Raw genomic sequence first — 19,762 nt, 5'->3', positions numbered from 1 at the left:
TGCCCCCCACCCCAACTGAAGGGGGTAACAGTCTTTCAGCCCACCCTGCAAACTAAAGCATCTCATTCCAATGGCAAGCAAGAGGACATTTGATTATTCTGGGTTTTGATTTTACATTTGGGCCAAGAGAGCTTTGGCTAACTTCCAATATCGTCCCACTTGGAATGGTGAGTGGCTGCACTTTTTGGACTTTGGGACGCTGCCACGTAGAAAACTCTACCACACCTAGATACATCTGAAAACTAAACATCTGGGTGAGTCCAGAGTGGTGTGCTTCAATGCACCCCGCACCATTTTCTTATCCACAATGCCCTGCAAACCTCCAACTTTGCTTGTGCTGTAATTGTGACTATATCAAATAAGATGACATCAGTGGGCGGCCACCATATGCAAGATTATCAGCTGTAATTACCACACGTCATCAGGCGGTTTTGCATGGGTAATTCATAACAACCATAACGGCAATGACTTTGGAAATAATATTAGTATTAATAAGCCTCCCCAACGCTGCATGATTTATTACTCAAATACTAGTTTTTAATATATTATGAAATTCAACTATTCCTCCAAACATCGGCTTATGCATTCAGAAAACAAATATATGGCTCAAATGCATCCTTTTCAATTTTCAAAAACAAACGTTAGTTTAACAAAGTAAGAGCTTTTAATTCAGTAAACTGGGCTGCACAAGGAGGAGCTACTTACAGGTAGCTGGAGAGCTAACAGTAGCTCACGAGCTACTTGTGTGAGGAGCCTGCATTAGGATAATCAGGGTAGTGTAGAATAGACAGCGGCTCAGAGAGGGTTGAAGGGGCTTGCTCCCCTCACGCTGGGAGAATGCTTGAATGTTTGGAAACCAGAATCACCCAATGTCTTGAGTTGAGAGCTACCTGTTATAAATGGGGACCGTATGGAAGACTGACCTGTTCCATCTACATATGAGAATAAGAAACAAAGGTGATAATTGGTGGAAACCCAGAAATGGCAAATGCAAAGCCTAACTAACCTAACAACCCGCAAAAAAGCACTTCTTAACACCTCTGCACCAGAAAATGGTGATAACCTCAACACGAGTGTCAAGCCTCAAATGACAAAGGGGGAGGGCTATCATAGGGCCCTCACAGGCTCTTCATAATTAAAAACACAATAGTGAGAACAGACTGGTTGTAATTAGAACCATCATAGGAATCCTTGGATTTCAAAGCTTTGATCTGGATTAAAAACTTTCCAAAAATGAAGGTGAATTTAAACAGTCGGGGGAAATTTTGAACAAAAACATAATTGAGACAGGCGCACCACAATAAGTTTTGGAGGTGTGCAGTGGATTCCATTGTCCAGCTGGAGAGAAAAGCGGAAACCAACCACAGAAATGTGAATGTCAGTGGTGGAGGGAAGGTCAGATCTAAGAGCTCCCATAGTGTTATAAAGCATAGTGGCTTCAAGAAAGTGTCACCAACATTGATGTTATATGCATACTTGAAATCCTTCTTTCAGTAGATATCACTTGAAGTCTAGAATTTAACCTGTATACAATACTACATTAAAGCATGCATATTTTCACCTGTAAATTATCTTGTACTTTGCATCCCTTCCTTTGTCAGATAAAGCTATTTCATAGCTGCAAGTGCACGGGAGGCCACTGTTGTGTCTTTCCGCAATTCCAGTCGGAGGTGACCAAGTGAGTAAGGCTGTTCTTGCCTGAACATTTGAAACCTAAATTAAGAAATAAAAACATTTCAGCATTCATTAGGTGATGTTGTCCAGCACTGCATATTGTTTCAATATTCGTGTAGAAATCATTGAATACTTATAAGTGATTGATTTCTTGAGAGTCCGTTATTTGTTGTACAATGCTAGATATTTGCTGCAAACTGTAAAATAATTACAGAAGTAAATTTTGCACCAATAATCGGAAACCTACACACTGGTCTACTTTTTATTTCCACGTTCAAAGAAGTATGAACAACCTAATCTTCTAAGAAGACTCAGTGGCACCAATTGTGTATAAATATACATTTCCATGGAATCTTTGTCCAGAAATCCAGTTTAAGATATATAGCTAATATAGGTACATTCGAAGATATACAGCTAGATATTGCAACAGGATAAGATATTTAACTATGTATTGTAAAAGATTGTAGCTACAGAACCGGTGCTAAATATGGAAAACATTTACTGGTATACCATAAAAAGGATACAGCAGAAAGGGATGGAGTCAAGAGACCGGAGGGCCAGCATCATGAGAAGAGCCAATGAGATCCAACCTATGTATGTTGTAGCAAAAAGGAAATTGGCTACTAGGAGGACTGTGATAATATATCCAAAAGAGTTGTACTAAGTGGTCAGAAATAAACTACATTTTAAGATCTCTCTGGGTTAACCAGTGCTTCACGTTGGTGAAGATGTGGAGGGGCACCACAAAGGAGCTGTGGCTATAAAATGTTTATTAGAGGTGTGACAGCTACGTCATCTCATAATGTCCCCAAAACACACTGGCTACATTAGTCCCCTCCTTCTTTCCAGATCCTCATCCTACTCCTCCACTTAGTATTCCTAATTCTCTACTTCGTCTTCTTGATCCACCTCTCCACCTGCGACTTCTCCTCCCTCTCATCATCATCAACATTCCCCTAGAGCCCCCTTCTCCTGATCCTGCCCTAATCCTCCTCCACATATTCTGTTCCTTCTCCTTTAATTCTCCCTCCTGACACTCACAAAACCCAGACCAGAAAAGATAAGATGCAGAGCCAGCAGGATTCCAGAAGATAAAGCAAAATTCTGGGTGAAAAGGAGAACACAGCACAGCAGGGGCAAGTAACCAGGAAGGAAACACACCACCACCCTCATAGGAGTGCTTGCAATGCATGGCACTGAGAGATCAAGCTTGTTTTGGTGTGAGAAGCAAGAAGCAATATACAGTAATTAGTTTTGGCCTAAGTTGGACTGTGACAACATTACATACTGCAGAGGTCATCATGATGGTTTAGGAGGGACCAAAAGTGTCACTTCCTGTTTCTTCAATGAACATTTTATTATGAGCTCTCTTGTGACAGAACAATTTTATAGACATGGCCTAAAAAGTAAATTAGGAGGAAGTAGAGGAAACTAGATTATAAGGGGACAGCTAACATGGGCCTTCATTACGACCTCAGTGGTCTTTTTCAAAGACTGCTGAGGAACTGCCGTGCTGAAGACCGCCAGTGCAGGTGGTTTTCCGCGCGGCGTATTATGACTGCTGGCAGCCCTCCATCCTTTTTTGGACAGAGAGCCACCAGCAGCCATACTGGCGGTCGGCGGAGAAGTGGAGGTTGCTCCACCTTCACGTCATCAGAACACCGCCCACCGATTCACGTCCCATGATTCGGTGTGGCGGTGTTCTGGTGATGGGGTGCTGGCGGTGGAGCAGCCCCCATGGATCCCATCCCCTCCCAGAGGATCAACGGACAAGGTAAGTTGATCATCTGTTAGGGAAGAGGGGTAGGAGGGTGTTGTATGTTGTGTGCGTGCATGGGGGTGTGCGTGTGAGTATGTAGAGGGGGTGTGTGAGTGCGTGTATGCATGCAGGGTATGTTGTGTGTATGGGAATTGTGTGTGGGTCGGTCTGTGTGCATGTCTGCTTGTATGTGTGCGGGTATGTGTGCGGGTATGTGTTGTTGTAGTGTGTCTGTGCATGTTGGGGTTAGGGGTGGGGAGGGGGTGTGTGTCTGTGCATGTTGGGGGTAGGGTTGGGGAGGGGGATCCTGCCACCTTTGGGGGGTGGCAGGGGGATTGGGATGGGGCGGGAGGACTCGAGGTGGGGGAGAGGGTGGGGGAGACCCCTATTAGTGCCAGGGAAGGAATTCCTTGGCATTGATAGTGCCTACTGCCATGGATTTCATGGCGGTTCCAAACCACCCGAAATCCATGGCGGTATGCAGGTTCGTGATACTGCCGGCGGTCTGGTGACGGCCGCCGGGCTGGAGACCAAAGTCTCCAGCCCAGCGGTCATCACCGCCCTGGCGTTCGGAGTGGAGAAGTGGCGGATGACCATGGCGGTAACCGCCATGGTCATAATCCCTTTTTTTTCGGCCGGCCTGTTGGCGGTATTACCACCATTTCTCCCCTGTCCGCCAGGGTTGTAATGAGGGCCATAGTGTTTTTCACACTCAGAGGTGGAAGAAAGTACAGTGTCTGTCCAGAGAATATGCTGTGTGAGTGTACTGGAAGAAATATAAGTCTTCCTCCTCAATCATGCCAAGAGGAGGAAGACTGCTGAAATTTGTGGAATATGGCTAGAGCGAGATATGTGCTGACTAGACAGCATAACATAATCTCTATGGTCTTGGACTTACTCATTGTCCTTGTATAACACATCCCCGTTAACCTAGTCCTGGTTATCCTGCTTTGTCCTGGTCCCTTTTGTCTTCCTGGTCATAGCTCACATCCTCCTGTCCCTCTTGGCCGTGGTTCTTCTGATTTGGTCTTCAGGCTGTCATCCGCTTGATCCTTCTGATCCCAAGCAAGGTCCTGTTTGTTGTTCTGTTACCCGTGTTGCTTGTGTGCTTGGTCCTAATCCTCCTGGTCCCTCTGTCCTTGGTCCTCCTAGTCTTGATCCTCCTCTGCATCTGAGTCCTATTCTTGGGCATCTTGAATCTGTTACTGGTCCTTGAAAGTCCGTATGGCACTGCTTCTCCTACTTCTTACCCCTAAACATGGTGCCAGTCCCCCACAGCCATTGTTCTCCTGCTCCTCCTGACCCAGGTGCACTTGACCAAGGTACACCAGATCTTCTTTGTTCTGGTCACACTGGTCATGTTTCTCCTGCTCTTGTTCCTTTCCTCCTGGTTCTTTTGGTTTTCATGGTTTTTGTACTCTACACTCTCCAATCATTGGTCATATTTGACCTCTTAAGTGTGATTCTCTTGGTCCTAGATCTTCTGATCCCCCTGGTCATCCTCGACCTCCTGAGGGCCTTTATCCTCCTTCTGCTCCATGCCCTCCCAAGCAGCTATGCCAGGCCTGTACCTCCCCAAAGCCCATCTCTCAGAGAGAGAATGTGTCTGCTTCTGCCCAGTATGTAACATGAAAATCACAGATTTATTATTAGCGTAAAATAGTTCAGGGGGTAATGATAATACTGCAGAGATTATTATTAAATATCCAGCACACAAGTTGAATCCTGGTAACATAGGTGAATGCATTTTGTAGCCACTTCAAATTGCAAGGCATACATTTTAACCTCGTAAGTGTTAACTCAATCTTTCATTGTTTTTTATTAATCAGGTTCCATTGGGTAGTACTAAACATGCACTAATAAGTCACCTAAAATGTACTTTTTATTGTGTGCTCTAGAAATAGTTGTGAATGCACTTACACACAGAGGGGATATTCTTGCAGATCTTGCATAGATCTGTATCTCTTATACATATTATATATATATATATATATATATATATATATATATATATATATATATATATATATATATATAAAATGTCACTTACCCAGTGTACATCTGTTCGTGGCATGAGTCGCTGCAGATTCACATGCTTTGCACATCCCTCCATCTAGTGTTGGGCTCGGAGTGTGTTACAAGTTGTTTTTCTTCGAAGAAGTCTTTTTGAGTCACGAGATCGAGGGACTCCTCCCCTTTCGGCTCCATTGTGCATGGGCGTCGACTCCATCTTAGATTGTTTTCCCCGCAGAGGGTGAGGTAGGAGTTGTGTATTATAGTAATAGTGCCCATGCAATGGAGTGAATATGTATGTACATAATGTAGTTTAAAGTGATATATTTACAAATTTGCAAATGTTCAAGATCAACTTCGAAACGGCTACAGCCTCCCGGGGAGGCGGGTGGGCGCATGTGAATCTGCAGTGACTCATGCCACGAACAGATGTACACTGGGTAAGTGACATTTTCCGTTCGATGGCATGTGTAGCTGCAGATACACATGCTTTGCATAGACTAGTAAGCAGTTATCTCCCCAAAAGCGGTGGTTCAGCCTGTAGGAGTTGAAGTTGTTTGAAACAAAGTTTGTAATACTGCTTGGCCTACTGTGGCTTGTTGTGCTGTTAACACATCCACGCAGTAGTGTTTGGTAAACGTATGAGGCGTAGACCATGTGGCTGCCTTACATATTTCAGTCATTGGAATATTTCCTAGAAAGGCCATGGTAGCACCTTTCTTTCTAGTTGAGTGTGCCTTTGGTGTAATAGGCAGTTCTCTTTTTGCTTTGAGATAGCAAGTTTGAATGCATTTAACTATCCATCTAGCAATGCCTTGTTTTGAAATCGGATTTCCTGCATGAGGCTTTTGGAAAGCAACAAATAATTGTTTTGTTTTCCGAATTTGTTTTGTTCTGTTAATGTAGTACATTAACGCTCTTTTGATGTCTAATGTATGTAGTGCTCTTTCAGCTACAGAATCTGGCTGTGGAAAGAACACTGGTAACTCTACTGATTGATTCAAGTGGAACAGTGATATGACTTTTGGTAAAAATGTAGGATTTGTCCGTAGAACTACTTTATGCTTGTGTATTTGAATAAATGGTTCTTGTATGGTAAATGCTTGAATCTCACTTACTCTTCTTAGAGATGTGATGGCAATTGGAAATGCAACTTTCCATGTTAAGTATTGCATTTCACAAGAGTGCATGGGCTCAAAAGGTGGATGCATGAGCCGTGTTAAGACAATGTTGAGGTTCCATGAAGGAACTGGTAGTGTTCTTGGTGGTATAATTCTCTTTAGGCCTTCCATAAACGCTTTTATGACTGGTATCCAAAATAGTGAAGTTGAGTGCGTAATTTGAAGGTAAGCTGAAATTGCGGTAAGATGTATCTTAATGGAAGAAAAAGCTAGCTTTGACTTCTGTAAATGTAGTAAGTATTTTACGATGTGTTTGGCAGATGCGTGTAAGGGTTGAATTTGATTATTATGGCAGTAATAAACAAATCTTTTCCACTTATTTGCATAACAATGTCTAGTGGTAGGTTTCCTAGCTTGTTTTATGACTTCCATACATTCCTGTGTAAGTTCTAAGTGTCCGAACTCTAGGACTTCAGGAGCCAAATTGCTAGATTCAGCGATGCTGGATTTGGGTGTCTGATCTGTTGTTTGTGTTGAGTTAACAGATCTGGTCTGTTCGGTAGTTTGACATGAGGCACTACTGAGAGGTCTAGTAGTGTTGTCTTGCCCAAGTTGGTGCTATTAGTATGAGTCTGGGTTTGTTTTGACTCAACTTGTTTACCAGATATGGAAGGAGTGGGAGAGGGGGAAAAGCGTATGCAAATATCCCTGACCAACTCATCCATAGCGCATTGCCCTGAGACTGATCTTGTGGGTACCTGGATGCGAAGTTTCGGCATTTTGCGTTTTCCTTTGTTGCAAATAGATCTATTTGTGGTGTTCCCCAACTTTGGAAGTAAGTGTTCAGTATTTTGGGGTGAATCTCCCATTCATGGATTTGTTGGTGATCCCGAGAGAGCTTGTCTGCTAACTGATTCTGAATCCCTGGAATAAACTGTGCTATTAGGCGAATGTGGTTGTGAATCACCCAATGCCATATTCTCTGTGCCAGGAGACACAACTGTGTTGAGTGTGTCCCTCCTTGTTTGTTTAGGTAATACATTGTTGTCATGTTGTCTGTTTTGACAAGAATGTGTTTGTGGCTTATTATGGGTTGAAATGCCTTTAACGCTAGAAATACTGCCAGTAGTTCTAAGTGATTTATGTGAAACTGTTTTTGCTGAGTGTCCCATTGTCCCTGGATGCTGTGTTGATTGAGGTGTGCTCCCCACCCTATCATGGAGGCATCTGTCGTTATTACATATTGTGGCACTGGGTCTTGGAAAGGCCGCCCTTGGTTTTAATTTATATTGTTCCACAATTGAAGCGAGGTGTATGTTTGGCGGTCTATCAACACTAGATCTATAAGTTGACCCTGTGCCTGTGACCATTGTGATGCTAGGCACTGTTGTAAGGGCCGCATGTGCAACCTTGCGTTTGGGACAATGACTATGCATGAGGACATCATGCCTAGGAGTTTCATCACCATTTTGACTTGTATTCTTTGTTTTGGATACATGGCCTGTATTACATTGTGAAATGCCTGTACCCTTTGTGGGCTTGGAGTGGCAATCCCTTTTGCTGTGTTGATTGTCGCCCCTAAGTATTGCTGTGTTTGACACGGCTGAAGGTGTGACTTTGTGTAGTTGATTGAGAAACCTAGTTTGTGGAGGGTTTCTATGACATACTTTGTGTGTTGTGAACACCGTTCTAGAGTGTTGGTTTTGATTAACCAATCGTCTAGGTACGGGAACACATCTATTTGCTGCCTTTAGATATGTGCAGCTACCACTGCCAGGCATTTTGTAAAAACTCTTGGCGCTGTTGTTATTCCGAATGGCAACACCTTGAATTGGTAATGTACCCCTTGGAATACAAACCTTAAGTACTTTTTGTGTGAAGGATGTATTGGTATATGGAAATATGCATCCTTTAGGTCTAGTGTTGTCATGTAGTCTTGTTGTTTGAGCAGTGGGATTACGTCCTGTAATGTCACCATGTGAAAGTGATCTGATTTGATGTAGGTATTTAATGTTCTGAGATCTAATATAGGTCTTGGGGTCTTGTCCTTTTTGGGTATGAGAAAGTACAGAGAGTAAACTCCTGTTCCTTTCTGTTGAATTGGTACTAATTCTATTGCTCCTTTTTGTAGCAACGCTTGGACCTCTAGTCCTAGAAGATCCATGTGTTCTTTTGACATATTGTGTGTTTTCGGTGGGACATTTGGAGGGAATTTGAGAAATTCTATACAATACCCATGCTGGATAATTGCTAGGACCCAAGTGTCTGTTGTTATATCCTCCCAATGTTTGTAAAACTTGGTTAGTCTCCCCCCCACAGGTGTTATGTGTTGGGGATTTGTGACGTGGAAGTCACTGTTTGTTTTGAGGAGTTTTGGGACTTTGGAACTTCCCTCTATTCTTTTGGAATTGTCCCCCTCTATATTGCCCCCGAAAACTTCCCCGCTGATATTGGCTTTGATAAGTGGGCCTTGCTTGTGAGGTTGTGGCTTCTGTGGGTTGACCTCGAAACCCCCCTTTAAATTGTGTCTTGCGAAATGTGCCTCTGCTCTGTGGGGAGTAGAGTGCGCCCATGGCTTTTGCAGTATCAGTGTCTTTTTTAAGTTTCTCAATAGCAGTGTCCACTTCCGGCCCAAACAACTGCTGTTCATTAAAAGGCATATTCAGCACGGCTTGTTGTATTTCCGGCTTGAATCCTGACGTACGCAACCATGCGTGTCTCCTTATTGTTACTGCAGTATTTACTGTCCTTGCAGCTGTATCTCCTGCATCCATTGCTGACCGTATCTGATTATTTGAGATACTTTGTCCTTCCTCCACCACTTGTTGTGCCCTTTTCTGGAACTCTTTGGGTAAGTGTTCTATGAAATGCTGCATTTCGTCCCAATGAGCTCTATTATATCTAGCCAGAAGTGCTTGTGAGTTGGCAATGCGCCATTGGTTTGCTGCTTGTGCTGCAACCCTTTTCCCCGCAGCGTCGAATTTGAGACTCTCCTTGTCTGGAGGTGGAGCGTCTCCCGAGGTGTGAGAGTTTGCTCTTTTGCAAGCTGCCCAAACAACCACAGAGTCTGGTGTTAATTGCTGCGTAATATAAACAGGGTCTGTTGGCGGTGGCTTGTACTTTTTCTCCACCCTTGGAGTTATTGCCCTGCCTTTCACAAGATCCTGAAATACTTGTTTGGAGTGTTTTAGCATTCAAGAAAGCATAGGCAAGCTTTGGTATTGGCTATGAGTGGAGGATAGTGTACTAAACAAAAAGTCATCCTCAATCGGTTCTGCATGCAAGGTGATGTTATGAAAAGCAGCTGCCCTTGAGACCACCTGCGTGTAGGATGTACTGTCTTCAGGTGGCGACGGTCTCGCCGGGTAACAGTCTGGGCTGTTATCTGATACCGGAGCATCATAAAGGTCCCATGCGTCGGGATCATCTTGACTCATTGCAGTATGAGTCGGGGATTGCATCAGTGGTGGAGTGGCTACCGGTGATGTGTGCATTGATGGTGGTGGAGATGGTGGCGGAGTTGTTTGTCTTGCCACCTTTGCCTGTGGCTGCTTGTCCTTTTCTTGAAAGGCAAGCTTTCTTTTCATTTTAATTGGGGGAAGAGTGCTTATCTTCCTTGTGTCCTTTTGAATGTGGAGCCTCCTTTGAGTGTAGTCTGGCTCCATTGAATCAAGTTCTTGTCCGAACTTATGTCCTTGCATTTGGGAGGACAACCCCTGTTCCTCTGTGTAGGAACCTGTTTTCGGTTCCGAGGCTGGGTGTTTCGGAATCGAAACCTTTTCGGTTGCCTTTTTGGGCTCCGACAAAACCTTTTATTTTCGGCGTCGTGGTGTCTCGGTGCCGACCCATTTCGGTGCCACTGTCTCGGTGCCGAACTTGCTCGGAGCCGCTGTCTCAGGCCTCAGATTGCTGTGTGCCGGTATCTCAACCGGAGTCGGATGACTTCGACACAAGCGTCCCCTTTTTCGGTGCCGATGATCGGTCACCTATTTTTCGGGTTAAGCCATGGCCTGTTGGCGGTGGCGTCCCCTGGGCTTTTGTGGTCTTCTCGTGAGTTTTATGTTTCGACGTCTTACTCACGGTTTTCAGCATTTCTTCGGAATCAAGCTCGTCTGAGTCAGACTCCTGAATGGAGAAGGTTTCTTCTTCCTCCTCGAAATGCCCTTTTCCTGTCGGCGCCGACGCCATCTGCAGTCTTCTCGCTCTTCGGTCTCTTAATGTTTTCCTCGACCGAAACGCTCGACAGGCTTCACAAGTATCTTCCTTGTGCTCCGGAGACAAACACAAGTTACAGACCAGATGCGGATCTGTATACGGATACTTGTTGTGACATTTTGGGCAGAAGCGGAGTGGGGTCCGTTCCATTAGCCTTGAAGAGACACGTGGCCGGGCCGACCAGGCCCCGACGGGGGATCGAAAAAACCCCGAAGGGCCACCGGAGCTCTCCCAAAGTCGGTGTCGATGTGTTGTAACTAACCCGATACCGAACGCAAACAATACCGATGATTTTTCCGAGATTCTAACTAACTTTCCGACCCGAAACACGGAGCGAAAAGGAACACGTCCGAACCCGTTGGCGAAAAAAAAACAATCTAAGATGGAGTCGACGCCCATGCGCAATGGAGCCGAAAGGGGAGGAGTCCCTCGATCTCTTGACTCGAAAAGACTTCTTTGAAGAAAAACAACTTGTAACACTCCGAGCCCAACACTAGATGGCGGGATGTGCAAAGCATGTGTATCTGCAGCTACACATGCCATCGAACATATAGATATACTGAGATTGAGAGGGTCTAAAACGCACTTTCAAATTTCCATTTCTATTTTGGCAGCATTTTAAGTATCAAGCAGAGTGTGCCTTAGTCCCCTGAATGGGCAAGGTGCCAGGCTTCAGCTATGCTCAGTATGAGCTGCAACTGCTTGTGGTCTGGAAACTGCTCATACAAGAGCAGTTGAATGTCCAGTATGTGAGGCACTTGCATTTGCATTCCCCTGCAGGGTGGTGCTCCACACAGAAATGCAAAAGGTGAATGCATGCGTCTACCGTTACTGTGTCGGCACAGCATACTGGGACACTGGTGCAGTGATTCCATGGAATTAGCCTGGATTTCTGCTTGGGTTCAAGAACAGTTGCCAGATTCAGTTTCCTGGTGGAGCCCACTGACTACAGGGGATGTAGAGATTGATGTTACTATTCATGAAGATACATATGTAGAGGTTGAACAGACATGTGTAACAAAATATTGCTAAGGTCAAATACACAGAACTAGATATCACTACTACTGGAGCTGTACAGACATGTTGGTCTTGAGGAAGACATACAACTAGATATCCCTACTATAGAATATATACACCTAGCTATTTTTACTATTGAAGTTATGGAGCTACATCATGACACCACTGTCAAATACAACATGCTACTTACTGCTAGTCCCAAACATACAGCCTGATATTGCTACCATTGGAATACAACTATATGTAGGTACAGACAGATATAAAGCGTATTGGTCCTCAGGTTAGGGATACACAGGTACATATTGCTAGGAACGGCGTACGTAGCTAGATACTGGTCAAGTCCAATGTATAGCTAACTACTTCTACTATGGGGGATATACAGAGTAAATGTTGTGCCTTTGGGAGATATACAATTACATTTTGATACTACAGAACATATAATGGTATATGCTGTTACAGTGAACAATGAAAAGATGCTACATTTTGTAACGCTGTTCTCATGAAGCCCTGAAGGCAGAGGTATAAATATTCAACAGGGTTCTCAGAGTGTTGTTTACTTTCTATAATTTCCTAAACTTTCCCTGAAGCAGCATGCAGAAAGAATAAACCACACCAAAACAAGGCTGCAGACATGGTATAATTTGTGCCTGCAGGTGCTGGGCCCCAGTATTCCTTCTTTGGGGATCATTACTTACATTTCATCATCATATTTTGGGTCAGTGTAAAAGACAGGAAAAAAGGAGGAAGGGAAAGATATCAAAATAGCGACAAAGGAACAAAGAAAGAATGAAAAAGAACATGCAAGTAGAAGAGAAGTAGGCAGAAGTGTAAGAGTCTGAAAGAAAGAGACTTGAAGGAGAATCCAGACAAGCCAGCCTTGAAATTCAGCAAACCCAGCATTCGGCACCAAAGAAGGCTGGCTCCTGAGAAAAACTTTGGCGCCCTGCATTTACATTTTTCACAAAGTAAGCACTGGCAGCAGAAGCTAAACAGATTTCCTTTTCGCATTTCTCGGCGCTCTGAGAAATTTAGGGAAGCAAACTGATTACAAACAGCTAATTATTTTTGATTATCGCCTGTGAGGTCATTGTACTACGAGCACAAACTCTTGAAACCATATCTCATCTCCCCAACAGTGAGAAGTTTAATAAAAACAAAAAAAGTCTATCAAGTTTAACTTGTGATTTAGCTGTTTGCCCATTATTTATTTTTAATATATTCTCTATGTGACAGAAATGTTTATCAAAAATAACTGGATAAAATTGACTGTTTAAAAAGTATGTTGTATTTTTCCATGAGTCCTCTGGTCGATTCCCAACACCACGTAAAAGTCTCCTTCCAGCCACAGTGGGTTGGGAGGTTGGAGTACACAAGCTATGACAAAGCAGGTTGTATTGGTTTTGTATAATGTATACCAGTGCTTAATTTGTATATAAAGAGGTGCCGGTGTTCAAAGCCCTTCTCTTAAACACGAGGCTGCTGTAATTAAATCTGCAAGCACTGAATACTGAGGCAGCGTAATCCTGAAGCCACCTCGGGCCTCTTCATTCCATTTATGGCCACCCCTGCCCCTTCAGCTCACCCTGAAACTTCTTACTTTTTCCCTTTATGACTCTTTTTAGTTTTTCCTTCTTCCGTCTTTCCCATATGTCTCTTTTGCTTGCAGCAAATGCTTGAGGCAGAAGAATAAGCCCCGGCCCTCACAAATGAGTGCCGGTGCTCAGCACCGGAAACAACAAGCACAAATTAAGCACTGACGTATACTCACTGTGGAAGACAACATCATTTGCAGCCTTTCATTCTGGTGCATTTGAGAGACAAGTTTGGAGCTGCAGAAAGCTACATTTACAATAGGCTCTTGTATGCTTGTGCATGCATCACTAAAATGATACAAACACAACTCACATGTAAGCACACATGACTACACACATAGATCTATGATTTACCAAGCCTTTGGAAAGACCTTCAGAAAGTCCCGGGGTTTTGGCCAGCAAGCATTTGCATGATCGGCTTTTTAAGCCAATGTTTCAACTGGGTTGAGCCAAGACATGACTGACAAATGCTCAAACAAATGGCTGAAATAGGCTAGTAAAAGAAGTAAATTCCGTGTGTATCATAAGTATGTTTGACAGCTGCAAAACCCAGGTGTAAAAGATGCAAACTTGGTCTTGCTCTCAAAGCAATATCATTTTCTGTAAACTTTTCTGTTGATTCATAAGCAGAAGGCAAGAGACTGTCTGGGTAGGAGTAGCACAGATAACATTACCACAGTTCCGTTTTTCCTCCACGCTGGCTTTTCAGCCATGCATAGGCCCATCAAACTCCTGTACATCACATAAAATCTACTGGTGGAAACACATGGCCTATTTTCAGAATCTGGATCCATAATGCTCCTTTTATTGAACTAAAGATCTAGAAATTCCTGATCCCTCAGACAATTAAAATTTTATTACATCAAGAACTAGGGCAGATCACTTAAACCTTGGTTCTGGAACACATAAGACACCAAAATGAATTAACAACAAAACGTTATAGTTTTTGTGATGCATCAAGACCACCCAGCGTTGGTGCAATCGTCTTGAGGGCAAGAGCACCATCCATTAGAGATCAGCTCTGTCCCAAAAGGCTTAGCATAGGTATGTCTAACATGTCTAACACCAGCAAAGTGGCAGATCATAAACCTCCTTCCTCAAAGTACCAACCCACAAAAAGACCGGAACACCGGCACATCACTACTAATAGCCTATATCAATGCTTTAATGTCAAATACTGATGCTGAGAGCATGCCTAGACCAGGTGTCTTGGAAGTGGCTTAGAGGAAACCTGTTGATGCTCCAGAGAACTCCTAAATAACTGAAATAAACAAACATTGAGGATCAACTTTATGCTTTAGAAATCTTTGGGATTATTGTAGGTTCATGTAATTATGAGAGTATGTTCCATGAATAGGGAATAATATGCAGGCCCAGAATTATAGGTCCTTTTTCCAAATGCAGATTCCCCATTTCAGGGACAATTTCTGATCCAGGAAACTGGATGTAGGGGGCCAACGGAGTGGGAAGATAGGTGGCAATGCAGGCTGTGGTATAGCGGGGGAACATTCTGTGCTAATCCGTAGTGTTGCAGGAGTTTAGGCAAGGACTTGGCTGTTCTCGTGGTATTAACCGGTCAGTAAAACTGAATCCGGTGTTCCTGAACCTGGGTAATGTGGGTGTGGGCACACAGGGGCAATTGCCATCAGGCAGAGCACCATCCGACCTAGGAAACCCACTCTGTACAAATAATAATTGGGCCGGTAATGTTTTTAGAATGTTTAGGCTTCTTTGAAGAAGATTTGCCATGCTCCCCACAAAGCACACACTTTGGAACACAGCATACAAGGTGCTCCAACATATTGATCTTAATGATATTTGAGTCTTTGTGTTAAACTGACTTCAGCAAGCGCTTAAGCAGAGCCCTCAAAGGCTTTAATAACAGGGCACCTTACAGTAATGTTGCATTTTTCCATTGCCTGTGCAAATATTAATACAATTGTGTATAGGTATAAGTATATATATATTTAGATGAATGGATAGATAGATAGATAGATAGATAGATAGATAGATAGATAGATAGATAGATAGATAGATAGATAGATAGATAGATAGATAGATAGATAGTTAGATTTATGACTAAGAAAAAATATGAAACAAAAACAACTGGGTGGGAAAAAAATCCAGTCTACATATTTCTGCTGTAAAACATTTGCAGGTCATTTATCAATCAAGAAAGAAACTTGGAACAGAAGTTACCATGTGGAAGCAATGCTCTACTGAAATTGCATATTTTACGATTCATCCGTTTTTTTTCAGAATTATGTTGCTTCCAATGGTTTCCACTATAACCAACAAACGATAGACTTTTTCCGATGTCACAGAGGTGTTTAAAAACTTTCCTTAACAAATAAACCCCTCTACCAATTGCACAACACATTTAGGGCCATATGTACGAACACTTTTTCCCATAGACACAGAATGGGTAAAAACCTTTGCTACATCTGGCCCTTAGAAACTTAATATGGGATTTCAGGGAGGATAGGGGAATAGGAAAGGGAACAGGCATTCTGTTTTAGCACTCCTTACGAGGCTTGAGAAGGGTATCCGAACATCATATTCCTCGACTAGAGTGACAATCGGCTCTGGTGATGCACTGCCAACCATAGGGGAAAATGAGTCACGAATGAGTGGAGGAGCTATTACGGAGAGCTCGACCCACCACTCAAAAACTTCAATTATCAACTTGAAACCTTAGGAGGAATTGTTAAAGTATTCCTCTAGTTGACCCTGAGTGTAATTTTTGCTGCATGCATGTCAGAATACACTTTCTGCTTACAAATGCAACAACGATATACCAGCACAGGTGATCTGTCTATATCGTAGCTGATCCCTTCTGATGAGATTCCAAAAGCTCTCTCTGCATCATAACCACATCTTTCATTTGTCATTGAAATTGTTTAATTTCCATGTTTCTACCTCATGTTGTAGTCCCCCATAAAAATAAGCCTTTGGGACCTACTGGCTTTCCCTATGGGTTCAGTAATATGTTACTGTGATACCTTACATAATTTAGGTAAGTGAATTCTTTGCATTTGTTAATAGTTGTAAACTCTCTCCATAAGTGCAAATTTGTATTGTAATCAACTTTACCATTGCAAAGACCAAGAGGTCAGGGTTTTAAAAGGCTGAGCTATTGGGTTTTCCAATCCTTGTATGGTTCATGAGAGCTAAGTCACTTTTAGGTTTCCTGGTAAGTTCTGGTCATGGGAGGGGAGCACGATTGAGAGATCTAGGGCTAAGGCCTAAGACGGTGTGATCAGTGGGACATAACAGTGTACAGGTTACATGTTCATCCGATCCTTGGTTCTCTTCAGTGCACACATAGTGATTGCCAGATGTTTCATTTGTAATTACGGATTCCAAATATATACAAAAAGTTCATTAGTGTCACTCATTTATATTAAACTGCTAACAAGCACTCACAAAGGCAATTTGTTTAGGTTGTTGTTATGTGGTATGTTTGGAGGCACCCTAGTGCTGACCAGGCGGCATATAGTGCAAAGCACAGGATTTTAATTCAAGTCTTAAGCCACGCCCTTAATTACTTATGCCAAGCCCATTTCAGAGACCCAGCTCTACCTCTTTCATCGTAATTAATGCACAGTAGTCCACAATAATCCTTTGCCTACTAACGGCTAAAAACTGTCTCATAGTTGAGAACAAATAATTTTGATAATGCATTGGAGTCAAATCTAGAACATCTGATGAGAAAGTGTGACTGCTTTGCTCCTTTGTGATGCTCATGCTGCAGCTTAAATGGGAGGAGGGCAGAAGTACTGTTAGTATTTTGTGTAAGAGAGGGGAGTTATATGCTATAGTGAAAGAAAGCCGAGGGCATGACCGCCTCCATTGTGAGGCCCCAGTTCATGATTGTAGGATCCTAGGGCTCTTAGTGCCATTGCGCACCTTTAAAAGTGGATCTGCAGTATTTGTTCCTCTGAGAAGTTGATCTAAAAATTGTGCATGCTATTTGCTCTGGGGCAATGCAGTTCCACATTTCCTCAAGCTTCTCTGGGACTCTGGCACAAAGAGAGACACAGGTGAGTGACAGTATCGTGGATGCGGGTTTTGATTTGGGGTACGGAATCATGGAGGACAGGATGAAGGAGTCAAAGCTGCACTGGAAGAGGTTGAGGTCTTCACCTACCTAGGCAATGTCACAGACAAGCACGGCGACACAGATGCTGACATCAAGGCAAGGATCAGCAAAGCAAGGGCTGTCTTAATTCAGCTAAAGATCTGGAGTGCCAAGGACCTAACACTGTAAACCAAGATCAGGCTTTTTAACAGCAATGTAAAATTGGTCCTTTTGTATGGAATTGAGATTTGGAGGACAACAGCGACTACCACCAACAAGGTCCAGACCTTCAACAACAACTGTCTGAGGTAATTCCTCCAAATCCACTGGCCAAATACCATTAGCAACAATGACCTATGGAAGTAGACTTTCTAACGGCCTGCTCAGGAAGAAATCACGAAAGGATGCTGGGGCTAGTAGTCACACTCTCCACAAGACTGCATCAAACACCACCAGGCAAGCTCTCATGAGTTAGGGGGCAGAATTATGGAGGACAGGATGGGGGAATCAAAAGAAGGTGGGGATCAACACAGAAAGAGGCAGAAGAAACATGCAGGGGTTGTGTGGGAGGAAGCAACATAGAGGGAGCAAATCAAAAGGAGAGACAACAGCATGGAGTGGCAGAAGAAAACTGGGGAGGGAGGAACAGGACTGGGTGGAGAAGACGCACACAGGTGTTAGAGTGCAACACGAGTGCAGAAGTCAAAGACATGCACAGGAGGAACATTGCTGTATAACACATTCACTACTGTGGAGTGCTTAAACCAAAAAAAAAAAGTAACGCTCGAGTAATGAGCTGTGACCTTCCTCGCCCTTGCTAATAGAGACGGATGAGCCCATTCTAAGACTGGTGTTATTGAAGGCCTCTGACCAATGATGGCAGAAAGTGAATTTCCTTCTGCTGTTCTTTATTTTCCATGTTTTTTACATATTTGCTGAATGAGCTTCACCAGCATAATATCAGGCAAGGAAGACAGCACTTGTGGTTAAGAAGAGTTGAAATGCGGCTTCATAGGTTATTTAATAATGCACATGCTGACAGCAGACAAGGCTGAACTCAATAAGAATCTTTTTCACTTTTAACAGAATAATAAAAAACAGAGAATGTTGTTTTTTTCAGGATAGAAGTGATATGTCTGGATGCATTTAAAGCTCTTATGTTCCCCCAAGGACAAGCTTTGGTATGATCAGCATTGTCAAAGCTAATAGGTTTAATGCTAACACTTGAGTGCTGACAAAAGCAATAAATATAGCCTGCTGCAATGCAAAACAATTAAGAAAAGGATAACTCTGTGTATACAATAGACGGATGAGAAAGAAATAAATGTGTGATAAGAAAATGTACTTTTCAGGTTGAGTTATTTCCTAATGTATTTTAAGGTAGGAGGAAAGATACACTGAAAAGGCCAACAGAAAGAAAATGAGGCTAAAATACTTCTGCATCTGAATGAAGATCTTGTAAACAATGCCTCATGCCTCTGGCCAAAGATTCCTGAGACAAATAAGTCTGCGGCTAAAGAAGACTGGACCAAAGCCACTTGGGAGATTTATTTAAAAAAAACAATGTGCCCACCTTCTTAATTAGTAAGATGAGTCAACAGTCCTGCACCATGGACATAAGTGAAATACACACCATCAGTACTCCAAAAATTCCTAAAGGCAATTCATTTGGCAGTACAGCTTACAACTGTTCAGGCTTATCAAGTAAATTAGCAGGGTTGAATGAAGTCATATTTAAAGGGAAAGGGCATTAAAAAGAAATCTCAAGGTCATTTTGTTTATTTTTCATGAGAATTTGACTTTACTTTTATTGCATGATAACCAGTTTTGAATGCATTTAATGTTGTCTTATCTCTACACCCCACCATGCAGGAGGGCCCAGATCACTTGCACTTCGATGTAAAAGCTTGGGTACGGGTGGCTGCCTCGTATCACACCCTCTAATCAAGGCACAGTAGCTTACCTGCAGACCCCTTTCTCATCATGCACTTCTAACATAGTCTATACCTCGAACAGGGGCACCAATGGCTGCACTCAGCCTACTTGGTACCAGAGGGATCCACTCATTCTGTTCCAGGTACAGAAAACAATGCCTACTCACATGGGGTGGTATGGATGCGGGATTCCGAGTAACCTCTCCCTTTAACGCTCAAAAGGAGAGATGGACGCATTTGCTTGTGTTCAAATGTTAAATAACATTAAGTTGTCTTCCCTTCCACCACAGCATATACTTCCCCCAGTCATGCCTAATGTAACAAGTTTACAGACTAAACAAGCACTTGCAATGCAA

The 19,762-nt window shown here is 43.0% G+C and overlaps 1 protein-coding gene across 2 annotated transcripts in view; it reads right to left on the bottom strand.

The window, feature by feature from the left end:
• The window catches only part of FNDC3B (fibronectin type III domain containing 3B), a 474,093-nt gene that overhangs the window by 133,006 nt on the left and 321,325 nt on the right, over positions 1 to 19,762 (bottom strand). For both annotated transcript variants that reach the window (XM_069213040.1, XM_069213041.1), the window contains one exon: positions 1,562 to 1,713. In XM_069213040.1, coding sequence (XP_069069141.1) covers positions 1,562 to 1,713 — 152 coding nt within the window. The remainder of the gene's footprint in view (positions 1 to 1,561; positions 1,714 to 19,762) is intronic.

Source organism: Pleurodeles waltl, chromosome 11 (assembly GCF_031143425.1).
Source record: "Pleurodeles waltl isolate 20211129_DDA chromosome 11, aPleWal1.hap1.20221129, whole genome shotgun sequence".
NCBI classification, from domain to species: domain Eukaryota; kingdom Metazoa; phylum Chordata; class Amphibia; order Caudata; family Salamandridae; genus Pleurodeles; species Pleurodeles waltl.
Note: the sequence above shows the minus strand (reverse complement) of the source record. Positions and strands in the feature narration are given on the sequence as shown.